This window comes from Schistocerca nitens, chromosome 7, assembly GCF_023898315.1.
Source record: "Schistocerca nitens isolate TAMUIC-IGC-003100 chromosome 7, iqSchNite1.1, whole genome shotgun sequence".
Lineage (NCBI taxonomy): Eukaryota > Metazoa > Arthropoda > Insecta > Orthoptera > Acrididae > Schistocerca > Schistocerca nitens.
In genome coordinates, this window is record NC_064620.1 from 426,271,095 (window position 1) to 426,290,676 (window position 19,582).

The following is a 19,582-nucleotide window of genomic DNA, read 5'->3' on the forward strand; positions in this document are numbered from 1 at the left end:
ATCTGCTTAGTGTATTCATCTCTTGGTCTCCCTCTATGATTTTTACCCTCCACGCTGCCCTCCAATACTAAATTGGTGATCCCTTGATGCCTCAGAACATGTGCTACCAACCGATCCCTTCTTCTAGTCAAGTTGTGCCACAAACTTCTCTTCTCCCCAATCCTATTCAATACCTCCTCATTAGTTATGTGATCTACCCATCTAATCTTCAGCATTCTTCTGTAGCACCACATTTCAAAAGCTTCTATTCTCTTCTTGTCCAAACTATTTATCGTCCATGTTTCACTTCCATACATGACTACACTGCATACAAATACTTTCAGAAACGACTTCCTGACACTTAAATCTACCCTCGATGTGAACAAATTTCTCTTCTTCAGAAACGCTTTCCTTGCCATTGCCAGTCTACATTTTATATCCTCTCTACTTCGACCATCATCAGTTATTTTGCTCCCCAAATAGCAAAACTCCTTTACTACTTTAAGTGTCTCATTTCCTAATCTAATTCCCTCAGCATCACGCGATTTAATTCGACTACATTCCTTTACCCTCGTTTTGCTTTTGTTGATGTTCATCTTATATCCTCCTTTCAAAACACTATCCATTCCGTTCAACTGCTCTTCCAAGTCCTTTGCTGTCTCTGACAGAATTACAATGTCATCGGCGAACCTCAAAGTTTTTATTTCTGCTCCATGGATTTTAATACCTACTCCGAATTTTTCTTTTGTTTCCTTCACTGCTTGCTCAATATACAGATTGAATAACATCGGAGAGAGGCTACAACCCTGTCTCACTCCCTTCCCAACGACTGCTTCTCTTTCATGCCCCTCGACTTGGTTTCTGCACAAATTGTAAATAGCCTTTCGCTTCCTGTATTTTACACCTGATGGAGGTCATATTGAACGTCTGTAATCTGGACTTGAGGGGTTCTTAAATACTTGTGTGAAGTTTCATATTCGAATGTCTTAATGTTGAATAAATATATGCATTCGAAATACGCATATTCTTTTTGAAACACCCTTTTCGACACCAGCAAACTTTGTATAGGCACCGGGATTTTCATCGTCTCCTTCCCCTTCAACCACAACAACACAAACACGATACTCTGTTTCTTAGCTGTTATCACGTCTTACAGCGTCCGCTGTTGTCGTCGTGTATCAAATTTATTTCATTTTAACTTTGTGGCCGGATATCCTTTACGCCGCCGCAGTCGTGAGCTATCCTAATGGTGGGAAGTCGTGTCACCCATCTGACAGTAAATCGTGTAAACTGTTAAGAACTGCACTGTATAATACACAGCTGTACTGCCTTATTCTGACTATAGACAATCGCTTTCGGTCCAGAATCAGACCACATTCGTTTCCCCTTCAGTAATAGGAGAAAACCAGGTAACGAGGGTATATAATTCTATAGGGTGGCCCCCAGGAACTACGAGGGCTATTATTTTTTCATTCTCCAATCAGTCACGTGATGGAAACCACAGTGAAAACAAAAAAAAAAAAAAATTGCAACTTTCAGTTACACCTTCCATCTACTTCTTTAAGTAGCCGTCGCTCTGAGTTAGACATCTGCCTAGCGTTGTAACAATTTTTCAGTACCATCGTCATAGAAGCGTCTAGCCGGCCGGTGGGGCCGAGCGGTTCTAGGCGCTTCAGCCTGCAACCGCGCGACCGCTACGGTCACAGGTTCGAATCCTGCCTCGGGCATGGATGTGTGTGATGTCCTTAGGTTAGTTAGGTTTAAGTAGTTCTAAGTTCTAGGGGACTGATGACCTCAGAAGTTAAGTTCCATAGTGCTCAGAGCCATAGAAGCGTCTGTGATTTCCGCCAATTCCCTACGCTGGTCTGCAGATAGTCTCTGCCAAAATGCTGCCCACGTAGCAAGCGGTTCATGTGAGCGAAGAGATAAAAATCAGAGGGAGCCAAGTCCAGGTTGTATGGTCGGCGATCAAACACTCCGCATCGAAAAGGCTGCAGTAGCGTCTTCATTGCACCTGCAATACGCAGCCGAGAGATGTCATGAAGAAGGAAACGCATGACAGTTACTTGAAGTGGGCCGCATCAAATGAGGCGAAACACCTCAGCAGGACTTCACATTTGGCGTGAGCGACTATTTTCTAGCATCTCTCTGTGCGCTCAGAACTGAAAAGTGCGACGTGACGCGATAGACAGGCATGTTAGAGAAACTTTCCAGCACATCTGCACGAAAATTCACCGGATTTGCACTATGCTTTTAATTTTTCAGCCAATAGAAGGTCTAAACAAATATCCCTCGCAGTACATTTTCATTTGGTTGTTACGAGGTTTAGCGTGTATTTGCACCAATGTAATTTATGGATAACTATTCTACACACATTTGCATTTCTGAAAAGGCAAACAACACAAGTTTATTTTTTAAAAAATGCATCACAATAGTCGTTTCCATCATTGGAAATGTATTAGCGGGTGCTCCTCATTATTTTCTCTGCTATTTCTTGAGGAATGACGTCTATCTCTTCCTGGATTGCTGCTTTCATCTCATCAGTATTGTGGAGCCACCATGAAAATCTTTGCTCTTGAGGCGACACTAAAGAGCAAAAGTCGGGGCTGGAAGTTCATTTGATGTCAATGGACATGGGGCATCACAAACAGTGAGAGAAGTCGATGTGGAAAGTAACGCCCCTTGTAGTCAACTGAATTATGAGCCGTACTCGTATGTGCTGTGGCACCGTCTTGCTGTAACCATATCGCGTTAAGTCGGCAACAACCCTACAGCCGTGGAATGAAAGAAATTGCTAGTCATGTGTTAATTGTTGCCACATACCCCTTATAATTCTCACTGACTGGCCGAACATTCTCTTAAAACAAGTGGTCTAACGATTGCAATGAACTGTCCAGTAGCACCCCAACAAAGACGTTTGGGCTACCCTGTGCCTTTTCGTGAATGAACAGCGGATTTGTGTCCGAGTGAAACCAGATTTTTTTTTATTGACAGATCCGTTTGCCTCACCAGACATCAGAAGATTTGTCAGAAACGCGTCACGCAGGTCACTACGGCCCAGTAATGTTACGCAGAAATTATGTCCATTCGCTTTATCTGCCGAGCATTTTTGTTGACCCACTTGCAGCTTATAAAGAGGAAATTTTAAATCTTGTTTCACAGTGTTCTGCAAAGACGTGCGAGGGATTTGCAATGTCCTGGAACGGTGACTGGTAAACCGCTGCGGGCTTTATTGGATGGGTGCATGAACTCGTTAGATATTTTCCGCCGTTCTAATTGTCATCTTAGCTCCCGCATGCGTCACATTGGTTACAAAACTCGTCTCACGCTACTTTTTTTATCCTTCTTGATACCGTCCTTAGCTCTGGAACATGCAGTGGGCGTTGGACAGCCCCAGCGCTCTGCACGCGACACAAGCCCTCCACTGCCTCAATATCCATCTGAACTACCCAACGTACCAGAGTGAACTGAATGGCGTACTATGTAGTTCCGATCAGATGCTGTAGATAAATGGTTCAAAGGGGTCTGAGCACTATGGGACTTAACATCTATGGTCATCAGTCCCCTAGAACTTAGAACTACTTAAACCTAACTAACCTAAGGCTATCACACAACACCCAGTCATCACGAGGCAGAGAAAATCCCTGATCCCGACGGGAATCGAACCCGGGAACCCGGGAGCGGGAAGCGAGAACGCTACCGTGCTGTAGATAGTGCAAGCACTTCTACATCTTAGCGGGGTGACTAATTGGAGGTGTATTATCTCCAGTGGGTCACACTGTAATACATGAATGTGTGATGCTCTACATACACATGACGCATAACGGCTTGTGTTAGAAGTGTACACACATGTTATCTGGCTTTCTCCTTTTGTTGTTGGAGAGTCTAAGATGGTCTGCTACTGGACACAAAAAGTTTATTTTTAATAAAAATAAGGTAGTACAATTGTGTATTGTAGAACGCCATTCTTAACCTTCCTAACATTTGTCCAGTACCACCTACACCTGTTTCTGTATTGTACTTTCTGAGGCAGGGATTGGCCGTCTACAATCATTTGCCTAAACGAGCGTGGAAAACCATCTAAAAACGACACTCTTTCTGGCAGGTGTTCCAGACCAACGATCGCTAACCCGTGCGCTGATTCGATCCGTGTCTGGCTCACCCGGTTTCGCATTGAACTACACAGGCAGATCAACACAATCGTGACACTACACTGTATAAACACTCATCACAGTCGTCCACAAAACCAAATATCCACGGGACACTACATAACAAAGTTTCTTGTTACACTAGGTAGTGTCCGAATGCGCTGTCATGCAGGCGAGCAGCTGCTCGAAGGAAGTGCACCGCCAAGGACGCAGGAAGGTGGGGGCAGTATTGTGCTGTGGGAGACGTTCACCTTGGATTCCCAGAAATATTATTTCGAACTATTTGCTTCTCTTCATACTTGATGTGTATCCCGACAGCGATGGCATCTCCCAGGTGAATACCTATCCATGTCACAAGGCCAGAATCATGCTATAGTGCTTTGAGGAGAACCCACGTTGATGTTTTGGCCACGAAATTTATTGTGTCCTACTGTTTAGAGGCACAAAACGCGTGGGTGTTTTCAGCTCGATACTAGATGGAAATAAGTAGGAGGTCGAGTTGATAGGAGCTGTAGGAGTCCAGGTTGTAATAATATGCGGTACGGCACACTGTTAGAGAGAAGGATTATTATTCAAGAAACACGTAGTACAATGAAAATTACTTATCTTCAGTAGTTTGTAGGACTGTAGCCACGGCTGTAACTAACACAACATATTCTCAGGGACTAAGCCTGATGGGCCCTCCTCAGAGAATCAATGCAAACAGAACTGGCTGAGGGCCGATTATGGAAGTGCGTCTGCCTAGGTTGAAATCTAGCTAAGAAGTGAACGAGGCACACTCCAGTTCCGTCGAGCTGCACAGCCCGCTAGAGTGCGCTGTGCTCGGCAGACGACGGGCTGCCAACCCTGCGTTGGCGCGGCGTTGTAGTAGTATCTGTGGCAATGATACTACAAAATTCACCTGACCAGGAACCGATGGAAAACATCTGTGATGTTATCCTGAGTCAGCGCTGAGTCCTGAAACCACCGGTCTGTAATTTGTGGTAACTATGTGACCTACACGTTGACGTCTTGTGCCACATACCAAGGACTTGGAAGCTACTAAGGACTCGTCGAATCCATGCTACACAGAATTGCAGCTGTACCGTGCTGAAATGGACCAACACGCTATTAAGTACACGGAAATCACGTTTTCGCTCACTAGTGTATATTGATCTGGCAGTGTAAGCACTAAAACCATGGGGCTTTTAAATCAACATTACTGAAGTTCGAAGAGCTAGAACCGGAGTTCAATTTCCGATTGATTATTGCATCTCTGACATATTCCCACTCCACACGATTTATTTAATCACGTAAAAAACTGTACTGACTATAAGATTTGCCTTTTTTCTAAATAAATATTGATTTACACTTTGGTAGTATTTATTGACGATAGAACATTTATTTACCGACGATCAGCCGATCCACTCTGCTGACAGATTCGACATCTTGATTGTAGCACACTGAGTGTTGTCCTGTATTCCCGAAAACAGTGAGTCACTTCCTTATCGTGGCGTCACACTCTCGACGGAGCTAATAACCCGAAGTCTCGAGAGACACGCTGGGCCTGTGGATAACCGAATTGCAACATGAATGTGACGTGTTCGAATTTCACGAAATATACGTGCCGTTCTTTACTTGGAAACGCGATGCTTTTGCGGTAGCTTGACAAGTTTCAGTTTATGGTGATATAATTGTCTTTCAAACGACTCATTTCTACTTTCCCACGTAAACTCCAGGCAATGGGTATCATTCTGTAGGTGCTTCCAGTAGTAAATTGACCGCGCATAAATCTCAGGCGGTCTCATGAAAAATGTGTCCATTATTCTGGAACACATATCTTCAGCAACTTGCTAGCAACATTTTCAGAGGAACGTGGCGGATTTATTGGTAGCCAACACCTCCTATTTCGTCGCCGAGTTTCTTAGCAGGCATAACTGATGTATGTATTATTACTTAATCGTATGGTGTAAATATGGCACAGCTTGTCATTTGCATATAACGTAAACACTGTATTCACTTGTCAGTGAGCAACGTTTGGATACAAAAACGTTGGAAGTATTTTATGCAGCGTAATATTGACGACAACTATTTTATTCAGTTTCAGATGTACAAGAACTTTAATTTTTTGCTTGATAGACGTATTTGAGGACAACTTTATTTACGATCTGTTGAATCAACATTAAACCTAAGCGTACTATTTTTTGTGAAATATGTATGGGGTATCCGTCCATTATCTTTACAACTTTAGACTACTTTAAAACTATATTAAATAAAACAACTGGTTTTCAACATCTGACAAGGTAACTCGTTGTTTGTATTTCAGGTGCCGCAGATTTGATGAAAAATGTGGATGACATAGGAGAAATTTCAGTCTGTAGCCTAGTTCATAGAAAAGAAGTCTGATAAACTGATAAACAAATGCAACAACAAAAATCTGGTTTGCCATACGTTATTTATGGAAATAGTTTCTCTATATAAAGAGGCTGAACTGCCCATATGTTTCAAACACTGAAGTTGACAAGGTACGGCAGGCGTTTGCAAAGAGTCTGACAAAATCAATGCGCACGGCGGCGAGACAGCTCAAAATCGCACATCAACAGTGCGCTAAGTCTTCCATAAGAGTTTACGTCTTTATGCTTACAAGCTGCAGCCGTTTCGAGCACTAAAGCCGATTCACGAACCACACTGCAAGCAGTCTGTAGTGGATATGTTAACCAAGACTGATGCAGACAACGACTTCTGTTGTTTCTGCCATGAGATAGCTTTTCGTATTTTCAGTAAACTACACCGACATAAAATTTGTATACGAGGATCGGAGTGTTTTCTTGTTACACGTGACATCTAAAGAGGCAGTACCAAGGCCGATGAGTGGGGTTTGGACTGATGTAGAATTGCTTCATTTGGTCCATAATATTTCAGCGACTCTACTGTGAGCAATGCTGTTTACCCGAGCACGTTACCAGTTCTGGAACGCTTGCTGCCTGACAACATATCACAGCAGGATGAGGCATCACCTCAGTGGTTCCTAAATATCCATAAATTTCTGTATGAAAAAGCTAGTCCCAAGGTCAGTGGATAGTGCTGACTGATGCGGAATTGTTTAATTTTGTCCATTATTTTTCAGCATGTCTGCTGTCAACAGCGCTGTTTACCTGGACATATTGCTGGAGTTTTTTGTGCCACAACTGGAACACCTGCAACCTGACGTCATATTCCAGCAGGAAGAGACGTCACCTCACTGGTCCCTAAGTGTCCATTAATTTCTACATGAAAAGGTTGCGGCTAGGAGGATTGAACGAGTTGGTCGCCAAACTTCTGGGACTGCCACGATCAACTGACCTCACACCACTACTCCTCCTTTTGTGGGTCCTGCAAAACTACTGGGAGATGAAAAAGAGACAAACGATCTAATTAACTTTTTCCCCTGTTCCGCGCAAGCAAAATCGACCATCATGAAAAAGATATTGTTTTTCTAAGTTGTTTGACGTTCACAGGGAACTCCTATAAGTCTGGGGAAGGAGCAATCTAATCTAATCTAATGTACTGGAGATGAGTTCAGTTCTTTGAATCTATTTGTAATTGAGTGAAATACTCAGTCAAAATATAGCTACCAGTAAAATAAAAATATTCATACAGGGGGTGACTAAATTCCCCTTACAGACTTTGGGAGCAGGTTCATTACACCAAATTAAGAGATAAATGTCAAGTAAATATGGGCTCTAAAATGCTTACCTGTAGAGCTACGAATACTTGTTTATCTTCGATACTGTGAAACACATCTCTTTTACTGCAAGCTCTTTGATTTCCATATTTTGGGAGGAGAGGGGTGTAGTATGGGTGAAAAAAAGAAAAAAAAATGTAGTGAACGTAGGCTATAAAGTGCGTATGAGCACTTGCTCATTTTCACTACTTTGAAATGCATTTTTTCTATTGCACAAGTGCTCGAAGCTCTTGGGGTATGCGTTTTAGAGCCCACTGGTACCGTTTTAGAGCCCACGTTACTCGATATGTTTTTTCTTGTTTTGGTCCATAAATATCTTCCCCCAAAATATGGAAAGCAAAGAGTTGCACAGAAGAGACGTGTTTCACAGTATCCAAGTGGTAGTGGATTTAGTTAGATCCTGTACATTGTACTGCTCATTTACAATCCAGACTAGGACTTCTTTTCCGTATCATTTTTCTACATCTACATGATTACTCTGCAATTCACATTTAAGTGCTTGGCAGAGGGTTCATCGAACCACAATCATACTATCTCTATACCATTCCACTCCCGAACAGCGCGCAGGAAAAACGAACACCTAAACCTTTCTGTTCGAGCTCTGATTTCTCTTATTTTATTTTGATGATCATTCCTACCTATGTAGGTTGGGGTCAACAAGATATTTTCGCAATCGGAAGAGAAAGTTGGTGACTGAAATTTCGTAAATAGATCTCGCCGCGACGAAAAACGTCTTTGCTTTAATGACTTCCATCCCAACTCGCGTATCATATCTGCCACACTCTCTCCCCTATTACGTGATAATACAAAACGAGCTGCCCTTTTTTGCACCCTTTAGATGTCCTCAGTCAATCCCACATGGTACGGATCCCACACGGCGCAGCAATATTCTAACAGAGGACGAACGAGTGTAGTGTAAGCTGTCTCTTTAGTGGACTTATTGCCTCTTCTAAGTGTCCTGCCAATGAAACGCAACTTTTGGCTCGCCTTCCCCACAATATTATCTATGTGGTCTTTCCAACTGAAGTTGTTCGTAATTTTAACACCCAGGTACTTAGTTGAATTGACAGCCTTGAGAATTGTACTATTTATCGAGTAATCGAATTCCAACGGATTTCTTTTGGAACCCATGTGGATCACCTCACACTTTTCGTTATTTAGCGTCAACTGCCACCTGCCACACCATACAGCAATCTTTTCTAAATCGCTTTGCAACTGATACTGGTCTTCGGATGACCTTACTAGACGGTAAATTACAGCATCATCTGCGACCAACCTAAGAGAACTCCTCAGATTGTCACCCAGGTCATTTATATAGCCAGTACGGGGTCTGCATTTTCAGGATTTGGCAAATTTTACTTCATTACTTAACTTTGTGGCTGAATGTCCTTCATGACGTCACAGTCGTCTAGGCAACGTAGGGGAGGGAAAAAAAGTGTGCGCCATCAATCTCCGAATCGCGTTAACTTTGTTCTCTGTGTGTGCGTGTGTATTTGTTTTGGGACTAGCTTCTGTCACACGTAACACTCAATAGTTTTTAAATATGACACATAATTGTATCACGACCGAGCGAGGTAGTGCACTGGTTAGCACACTAGACTCGCATTCGTGACGATGACGGTTCAAACCCGCGTCCGGCCATCCTGATTTATGTTTCCCGTAATTTCCCTAAATCGCTCCAGGCAAATTCCGGGATGGATTCTTTGAAACGGCACGGCCGACTTCCTTCCGGATACTTCCCTGAATCGATGACCTCACTGTTTGGTCACATCTCCGAATCAACAAACCAACCAACGTACACTGTGTGATCAAAAGTATCCGGACACCTGGCTGAAAATTACTTACAAGTTCGTGGCGCCCTCCATCGATAATGCTGCAATTCAGTATGATGTTGGCACACCCTTAGCCTTGATGACAGCTTCCGCTGTCCCACGCATACGTTCAATAAGGTGCTGGAAGGTTTCTTAGGGAATGGCAGCCCCATTCTTCACGGAGTGCTGCCCTGAGGAGAGGTATCGATGTCGGTCGGTGGGGCCTGGCATGAAGTCGGCATTTCAAAGCATCGCAAAGGTGTTCTGTAGGATTCAGGTCAGGACTCTGTGCAGGCCAGTCCATTACAGGCCGTACATTATGAACAGGTGCTCGATCGTGTTGAAAGATGCAGTCGCCATCCCCGGGTTGCTCTTCAACAGTAGGAAGCAAGAAGGTGCTTAAAACATAAGTGTAGGCCTGTGCTGTACACCATAACACCACCGCCTCCGAATTTTATTATTGACACTACACACGCTGGCCGATGACGTTCACCGGGCATTCGGCATACCCACACCCTGCCATCGGATCGCCACATTGCGTACCGTGATTCGTCACTCCACACAGCCTTTTTCCACTGTTCAATCGTCCAATGTTTACGCTCCTGACATCAAGCGAGGCGTCGTTTGGCATTACCAGCGTGATGTGTGGCTTATGAGCAGCCGCTAGACCATGAAATCCAAGTCTTCTCACCTCCCGCTTAACTGTCATAGCACTTGCAGTGGATTCTCATGCTGTTTGGACTTCCTGTGTGATGGTCTGGATAGATGTCTGCCTGTTACACATTACGATTCCTTTCAACAATCGGTGGTCCGTGTCAGTCAACAGACGAGGTCGGCCTATACGTTTTTGTGCTGTACGTATCCCTTCATGTTTCCACTTCACTATCACATCGGAAACAGTGGACCTTGGGATGTTTAGGAGTGTGGAAATCTCGCGTACAGACGTATCACACAAATGAGACCGAATCACCTGACCGTCTTCGAAGTCTGTGAGTTCCGCGGAACGTCCCATTCTGCTCTCTCACGATGTCTAATGACTACTGACGTCACTGATGTGGAGCACCTGGCAGTGGGTGGCAGCACAATGCACCTAATATGAAAAATGTATGTTTTTTTTTGGGGGGGGTGTCCGAATACTTTTGATCGTACAGTGTATATCACCGACGCAACTGCGATTGAAACTAGCCACAGGCCATAAGTGATAAGTAATATAATGTAATGCATGAAATAACGAAGATAATCTTCTATAGAGAATTTAGCAATCGATATTTAAAATTGTTTTAGCACGCGCAGCTATTGTTTCTTAAACAAATTGCGACGGTGTAGGTAGATAACAAGAAATAGGAAAAAAACTAAATCTGTCGCAAAGATTTCGATAACATTCACACATTTTCACATGGGATAACACTAGACATAGGCAAATCGGATCAACAAATCACGTTCCGGAGGGGGAATGGGCGGTCACAAGAAAAGAATCGGGCCACACACTACCGCTAACATTGACTGATCCAGATTAACATACTGACCCCGTGAAGACACGTTACATGTAGGGGAGAAAGAGGAAGAAGAATAAATTTGAATCTGATGCACGTACGTTTGTCAACATTCATCTTGAAGAGGAAAGATGCGTGGGAGGATTAAGAAGAGGAACCAGTCATAGCAAACACTGCAAACTAGTACTGTTAGTTAGTAAACTAACCAAAAATATACGTATAGTGCACGACAGGTCTTTATTACCGATATTTATTTTTGTCAGTGCAGTCACTAGGAAAGTCGATGTTGTACACGATTAATCTGACGTACTTCCCAATTAAATTTAGACATAAACTCATGTTCAATGTGTTCACTCTACTATAAATTTGTTGGTGCTTTGTCCTAGATGATGGAAGTAATGTGATATTTGAACATTAATTAGTAGTCGTCTGTTACTATGTGTCCATACGATCGTTCATTGTAAACGTATTATCTATCTTTTAATGTGACTTTGATACTTCCCATCAGAGTAATTTGATGTATACACAGTCTTTATGGCCTGCAGCTTGCCGCCACTACAGGTTTTCTATTCAAACTGTCTCAGTTCCATAACTTCACCCTTATGCATAAATTACACAATAATGTAGTAGGAAGACAGTCTGGCGTGTTCTATTTTATATTAAATGATTCCTTACGCCTATTCTTTAACTGTAATGCAGCTAGTATCTGTGCAAACTGTATACTATAACATGGTCAACGAGTTTTAGTTGTGTGTAAAACCATGTGCTAACTCTCGTAATTTTGTGCATGTATGTTGTACAGTTGTATCTTTCACCCTCGCTGTTCTGCATATTTATACTATATTAATGTGAGTTAATCATTAGCCACTAACTGATAAATACAGCTTACTTATAACATAGTTCGAAGTATGACACGAGCTAACATTGGTAAAGAATTTTGAATGCGGTGTTTGTTGTCCTATGTAATAATCAAGTGGCGGACTATGAGAGGAAGGGGAGAGGGGGAGAGGGGGCGTCTCTAGCCTCCTGCTGCAGAGGGCCACCGAACCCTTTATGGCCTCGAGATTTGGAGCCCACCTCCCCCGCCTTCTCCAGGACCAGACTACTTGAGTCAGATCTCAAACAAGGCCAGTAAATAAAAGGCAGTTTCAAGTTCGTGGTCCCGTAAGTACGCAAAACACACTGATTGAAAAAATCGCAACACCAAAAAAATAAATGTCGTAAAGGAATGAAATTTTGGCAATACGTTGTCTGGTAACATAAAAATGATTAACATTGCAAGTTCACAGGATAATGTAAGCGCGAGATAAGCCACTGCAGAGTGAAATGCTGTTACTTTAATAACCGATATAGCCGCCAGAATGTTGAATGCAAGCATACAAACGTGATTGCATTATGTTCTACAGGTGCCGTGTGCCAGTTTCTGGAATGGAGATCTATTCATGTTAAATGTGCTCGGTCAATACAAGAACGGTTAATGCCTTTCTGCGGATGACACGGGAGTTGTCGTCCGATGATCTCCCATATGTGCACAACTGGAGACAGATCTGGTGATCGAGCAGGCCAAGGCAACATGTCGACATTCTGTAGAGCATGTTGGACTACAAGAGCGGAACGTGGGCAAGCGTTATCCTGTTGGAAGATGTCCTCTGGAATGTTGTTCATGAATGGTAGCACGACAGGACGAATCACCAGACTGACGTAGAATTTTGTAGTCAGGGTGTATGGCATAACCAAGAGAGTGCTCCTGCTGTCATACGAATTCGCACCCCAGACCGTAACTCTAGGTGTGGGTCCAGTCTATCTGGCACGCAGACAGGTTGGCTGTACACACTCAACCGGCTTCCTTCTAATCAACACACGGTCATCACTGACACCGAGGCAGAACCAGCTTTTATAAGTAAACACAACATACCTCCATCCTGCCCTCCAATGAGATGATACCTCCAAAGTCGCAAATAGCGGTGGTTCGCGGTGTAACACTTCGTTATGTCATGCCAGATTCTGCTCAAATTGCTGCTGCAGTTGCAGTACGAAGTTAAAGAGCCATACGCCAAACACGTTGGTGTTCTTTCTCGGTAGTGCCTCAAGGTCGCACGACCGTGCGACCGTGCGTTCTCGTAACCACCACTGCCGGCAATCATGTACAGAGGCTGCTTTTCTGCGAATTTCTGCAGTATCGCAGAAGGAACACCCAGCTTCTCGTGGTCCTATTACAGGACCTCGTTCAAACTTAGAGGATAATAGCGTCAGTGCGGCCTTACAGACATTCTTGACTAACATCAACACCCCAGTCTCAAAAGCAAATAACGCCCAGGACCGTTACAGGAAGTATTTATAGCAAACATGATATGCTTCCTTACAATTGCGCTACTAGCCCCACTCTACGAAATATGAATAGACATCATCTTTCAGATGTAGAAACACCCCTACCAACTTTCATTCATGACTCCTTGGTGTTGCAATTTTTTTTTCCGTCAGTGTATAAACGTAGGTGCGTACTTACCTATTATCAGGCCATACAACTGTCAATGGATGCGTTTAGAATTTTTAGAACTTTTGTGAAACCTTGCATGAAACTTAAATGCTATAGAACAATTACCAGTTGTCTGCTGAATGTAATTACTCTACATGAAACGAATTTTGACTGTTTAAAAATAGACGTAAGTTCAGTAAAGAGCATTCCAGTGTTTTATTAATTTTTTAATAGCGAAAGTATTACATTCTAAAAATTACTTTTTATGCGTTACTCTTAGTTGTTATATAGTTTATTTTGTGAATATGAAAGTCCAGCTGGGTGTACTAGACAAGAGTCATCTAATCAAAATATCCACGGGTGTACTGCCGGTCTACAGTGTCCAACGGGCACAATATTTCGGCGATCATACATGTCGCCATCATCAGGTGCACTGACGGACTGAGCTCCTGTGAACGTGCCGGCACGGAGATCCGTACACTATGGCTGCTCAGGGGGAACTGGGTTCGGTCGCGGCGGCGGCCGATTTAAATACCCTCCGCCCGCGGCGCGCTCACTCCGCCGTCCGCGCCCCGCGCCACGGCCGCGCGGTGGAACAGATTGCGACGGCGTCTGAGATGACGTCTGTGTGATGGCTCTGTCCGCCGTGGTCGTCACAACTATACATTTGCTCGATTTACTCTTGATTAGCCCAATCGCTGGTTCCCAAGCCTTGCTAAGATTATAGCCACAGTCACGGTTTATGAGGTCGTCATTGGTGCGAATTTCGATGGCCTCTCTAACAACGCTGTCCCAGTATCTCGACGTCTGTACCAGAATCCTCGTGCGTTCATACTCCATAACGTGATTTTCCGACAAACAATGTTCAGCGACCGCCGACTTGCTCGGATACATCAGTCGAGTGTGCCTCTGGTGTTCACGGCATCGATCCTCGACGGTACGCATCGTCTGACCAATATACGACTTGCCACATTGACACGGAATCTGGTACACGCCGGCCTTCCTCAAACCGAGGTCATCTTTGGCGCTCCCCACCAGTGCACGAGTTTTATTCGGAGGACAAAACACAGTTCCGACCCGGTGTTTCTTCAAAATGCGGGCGATTTTCCCCGAGAGTGCGCCTGTATATGGGATAAACGCAGTTCCTACCTCCTCCCTCGTGATTTCATCCATCTCCACAGGTTGTGCTGTAGTGGTTGGGCGGAGAGCACGTTGAATCTGCCACTCTGAGTACCCATTTTTTCGAAATACAGTTCTCAGATGTTCCAATTCCTGGGGTAGACTCTCTGCGTCAGAGATAGTGCGCGCCCTATGTACTAGAGTTTTAAGTACCCCATTCCTCTGTGAAGGGTGGTGGCAGCTGTCTGCGTGCAAATACAGATCAGTGTGCGTTGTCTTCCGATACACCCCATGACCTAGGGTGCCGTCAGGCCTTCTCTTGACCAAGACGTCAAGGAAAGGTAGTTTACCCTCCGTTTCAGTCTCCATAGTGAATTTGATGTTGGGGTGTATGGAGTTTAGATGTGTAAGGAAGTCAAGGAGTTTATCCATACCATGTGGCCAGATGACGAACGTGTCGTCCACGTAACGGAAATAGCAAGTAGGTTTCCATTCGGATGACGACAGGGCTTCCTCCTCGAAGTTCTCCATGTACCCGTGGATATTTTGATTATCAAATACGCCGGGAGAAACTCAAGAATCACAAGAGTCCTCTAGATTTAAGCAACGGTTTTTACCATCCGTGGGCATCAAGATCACCACCAGTGTCATCTACAGTTTGTACGGCGGACCTATCAACAGAAAAACGTTTCTTTTGTTTTGGAAAAGACTGCAGAGGACATGTCAAAAGACATTGAACAGTAGCTGAAAAAAGATGGGCTGGATTTTGCGTTGTGCAGTGCTCAAGGTTATGTCAATGCCACGTAAATGTCAGTTGTAAACGGAGGAGTACAACGAAAAATTCGAGACGTCAATCCAAAAGTTCTGTTCAGTGTCTGCGCTAACCATTCCTTAAATCTTTGTGTTCATGTATTCTCATACGTTTCCCCTTGCGGCACCTGTAGAGTTGTTGTATTCATTCTTCTAGTCTTCTACGAAAATATGGGCATTACTTGCAGAAAAACAGGAACAAGTTTGTAACGGTTGCCTGACATTCACTGAAGTGCGCATTACAGTTCAGTTATAGTCATAAAAGACAACGGGGAAACGATTCCAGCCAAGGCAAACGTTCATACTAAATCTGCAGCAAACTTGCTGCTTCCATCTATACGTGATTTTACCTTTTCGACCTATATCAACTTCTGGCACGCGATACTGAGGCAGTAAATTTAGTTCAACAATGTTCACAGTCTGCAAAAATGACTTTGGATAAAGGATTCGCCAAACTGAAAACAATGAATGAGTTTTTAATGACGGAACGAACTACAATTATAGACAATGCTGCTACTTTTGGCACTTAAAAATTCAATTCACTGGACATTAACATTTACCGACGACGAAGAAGCCGGGTAAATAAAACAACGGCGGATGAATTGCCTCATTACAAAGGATTATCGGTTCAATAAGTTCATCGATCAACGTTCGAATGCACAGACCGATTTATACAAGAATTCTCACGACGATACACAGCCGTGAAGAAAATTACCAAAGCTTTCCAAATTGTTGAAACAAACTTTGTGCTTGAAGGTTCCGATGACTCTCAGGCTGTAACACTGGAGAATCTGGCAGAAATTTAAGGTGAGTCTGTTAAGGGGAGACGTAGTAAGAAATAAATAGTTATCGTAGGCATCTACGTGCATCTCAAACGAGTGTGGACGTTGCTGCTAGATGGGCAGCCCAAGCAAACCTACAATTTGTAAGGAAACGGGACTTCAGTGAGTCATTACCCTGTATATCACTTATCATCCAACACTTCTTGACCATTTGTATCTCCGTAGCAACATGCGAGATTAGTTTTCCTGCACTGAAACTCGTAAAAACTTGTCTGCGCTCTACGAAAAATTAATAACAACTAGCCGATCTGTCCATTTTATTCCATGAAATTCTACTCTTTATTGATTCTTTGCATTTTACCTGATGGTTATTGTGTTAAATGCTGATTAGTGTTCTAAGTTTCTCACTTTTAAGTATGTATATTACAATTACTAGAGCTTGGAGTACACACGCTACGTTGATATTTTTTTGTCAGCCGTTGCAACTATATTATTCCTTTTTTACAAAATGTGCACAACAAACACATCAGATTCAAAGCAGACAAAGACCTCATTTAGTTTTCCCACCCAGGTACTCCGTCGGGCTTATTGCACCACTGCCAAAGAGTCTATGCAGTCATTAATATCTGTGATCTGCAAAGCCTGGTTTTTCTGAACAATGGCGTCTTTGAGGATGGTTGTCAGTTATTATGTGTTATGGCAGAATAAGTCATAAACCCTTTTTTAAGCAAATAAACACTAGTAGAACAATCGGTATTGGTGTTTTGTACTTTTTAATAACGTTATACTATAAACACGAATAACATTCTGAGCATCGCGTAACCAACAGTATAGTGCTAACTTGGTGTGTTTATGACAATAAGTTTCATCACCCTTATTGGGAAACACTAAAACTTCAAAACTACAATTTGCACTGAAATCTGTCGAATATGGTGTATCATTTCAAGAGTATATATAGATATAAAATTGCACATAATACTTATTATTTTCTTGCATAACTGGACTAATGTTCAATTTACAAGGGATCTTAGAGAGAAGGGGACCGTGAAACTGTGGAAGCGCTGAAAATAGACACACATGTAACTTAGTTGCGCGTATTATTACCACGATGGTGAAGGCAGTACCTTTTTCATGGCTGTGACGTAGTGTCCCAGAGATACAGCTTGCAGTATTTGGTTCCGATGAACGGAGTGTTGCAGACGCGACTGGCGCCAAACTAACGTGGTTGTTCGTTTGTCAGGAGCTGATAAATAACGGCGAGAGCAGATAAGATACAGGAAATCGTGCAGTTACTCTGATGCCATCTCTCCGGCTGAAACCAGAACTACTCCCACCTGGGAAGCGAAGACCCGTTCAGCGCCGTCTGCACTCTCTGAACATATATGTGTCATACACTCGGAATCTGTCCTGTGTGTGTGTGTGTGTACTACGGTCGGTTACGAGGAAGCAAATGGGCGCCGGAATCGTAAGCTGCGTGTCAGCGCCGTTAACGACCTGCAGCTGAGCACAGTGAATTGCTTTCGGAAAAATACAGGTAGCATTTGTAGCCAGACTCTTACCCAAGTCTGCTAATCCGTTGTAGTTCTCTGACAGTGTACATGAAGGTTCTCCTGAACTGTGTTAGTTGAAGAGCGTTTGCAATGGCGGAAGTTGTGGCTCTAGTATTGTTTCAGAACCTCTGTAGTTATGCTGTAAGTACGATAGATAATTCCTCTGATTGACCATCTCTAACCCTCCAATATTCCAGTGATGGAAATTCACATTTTATTACTACGAAGTTATTATTAACAATCCAGTAAATAGAGAAATCAGTTTCCATAACACAATTTACACGCAGTCAAGGCATAAAGACACTTTACGCATGCTGTAAATAAATGTTTTACATTTTTCAAACAATGGAAAATCCACGATGGAATGTAACAATATTATGAGAAGGAACTGTGGTTTCAGTTGCCTGAGACTGCAGTCGTGTGTGTGTGTGTGTGTGTGTGTGTGTGTGTGTCCATTGTTGACAAAGGCCATTGCCCGAAAGCTCTAAGTGTGGAAATCTTTTTGTTGTGCCTATATGCGACTCAGCATCTCCGCTATATAGTGAGTAGCAACTTTCCTTCTCATAATATTGTTTTTCTCGCTTAAGCATTGTCTCTTTTGGTATTTTGTACAACTAATCACGAAACACAGTATTCTAGATTCGAAAATATTATTTGAAAACTTCGATCCGTTACCAACCAAATACCACACACTCAACAACTGATACCTCGACTTCTTACTCTGCGTATTTCAAAAGGCCGTTTGTTTTCGAAGAAAAACAAAGCCAGCAAAAAGAAGAATTGTTTATAGAACCGCAGGTTATGAACATAAACGTAGCCTGCATCATTTCCCCCTTCAGTATCTAATTCAATTACTTGTACTTCGTGGGGAAATTCGGAGCTAGACCAAATCGGGTAACTTTCTTTGGTGAGATTTTTGAAGGTGTGGGTAGCTCATGCACAAGTGAAGTGCTCTGTAGGTCATCCTGTAGACAACTGGTGTCTAAGTTCACAAGGATCTACATGGATACTCTGCAAATCACATTTAAGTGCCTGGCTGAGGGTTCATCGAACCACCTTCACAATTCCCTATTTTTCCGATCTCGTATAGCGCGCGGAAAGAATGAACGCCTATATCTTTCCGTACGAGCTCTTATTTCCCTTATTTTATCGTGGTTGGTGTCAACAAAATATTTTCGCATTCGGAGGAGAAAGTTGGTGATTGGAATTTCGTGACAAGATTCCGGCGCAACGAAAAACGCCTTTCTTTTAATGATTTCCAGCGCAAATCCTGTATCATTTCTGTGACACTCTCCCCCGTATTTCGCGATAATACAAAACGTGCTGCCCTTCTTCGAACTTTTCGATGTACTCCATCAATCCTATCTGGTAAGGATCCCACACCGCACAGCAGTATTCTAAAAGAGGTAGGACGAGCGTAGTGCAAGCAGTCTCCTTAGTAGATCTGTTATATTTCCTAAGTGTCCTGCCTTCCCCACAACATTTTCTATGTGTTCCTTCCAGTTTAAGTTGTTCGTAATTGTAATACCTAGGTATTTAGTTGAATAAGGCTTTTAGATTAGACTGATTTATCGTGTAACCGAAGTTTAACGAGTTCCTTTTAGCACTTTCGTTATTTACGGTCAACTGTCACTCTTCGCACCATTCCGATATTTCTTCTAAATCGTTTTGCAGTTTGCTTTGATCTTCTGATGACTTTATTAGTCGATAA

General features: G+C 43.1%; 1 protein-coding gene across 1 annotated transcript in view; it reads right to left on the reverse strand.

Moving 5' to 3' along the window:
* LOC126195360 (slit homolog 1 protein-like) overlaps positions 1–17,526 on the reverse strand; it is a 129,389-nt gene extending 111,863 nt beyond the window's left edge. Inside the window, exon 1 of the mRNA XM_049933938.1 lies at positions 17,446–17,526. Within this exon, the coding sequence (XP_049789895.1) occupies positions 17,446–17,454 (9 nt within the window). The 5' untranslated portion in view covers positions 17,455–17,526. The remainder of the gene's footprint in view (positions 1–17,445) is intronic.
* Positions 17,527–19,582: the final 2,056 nt, after the last annotated feature.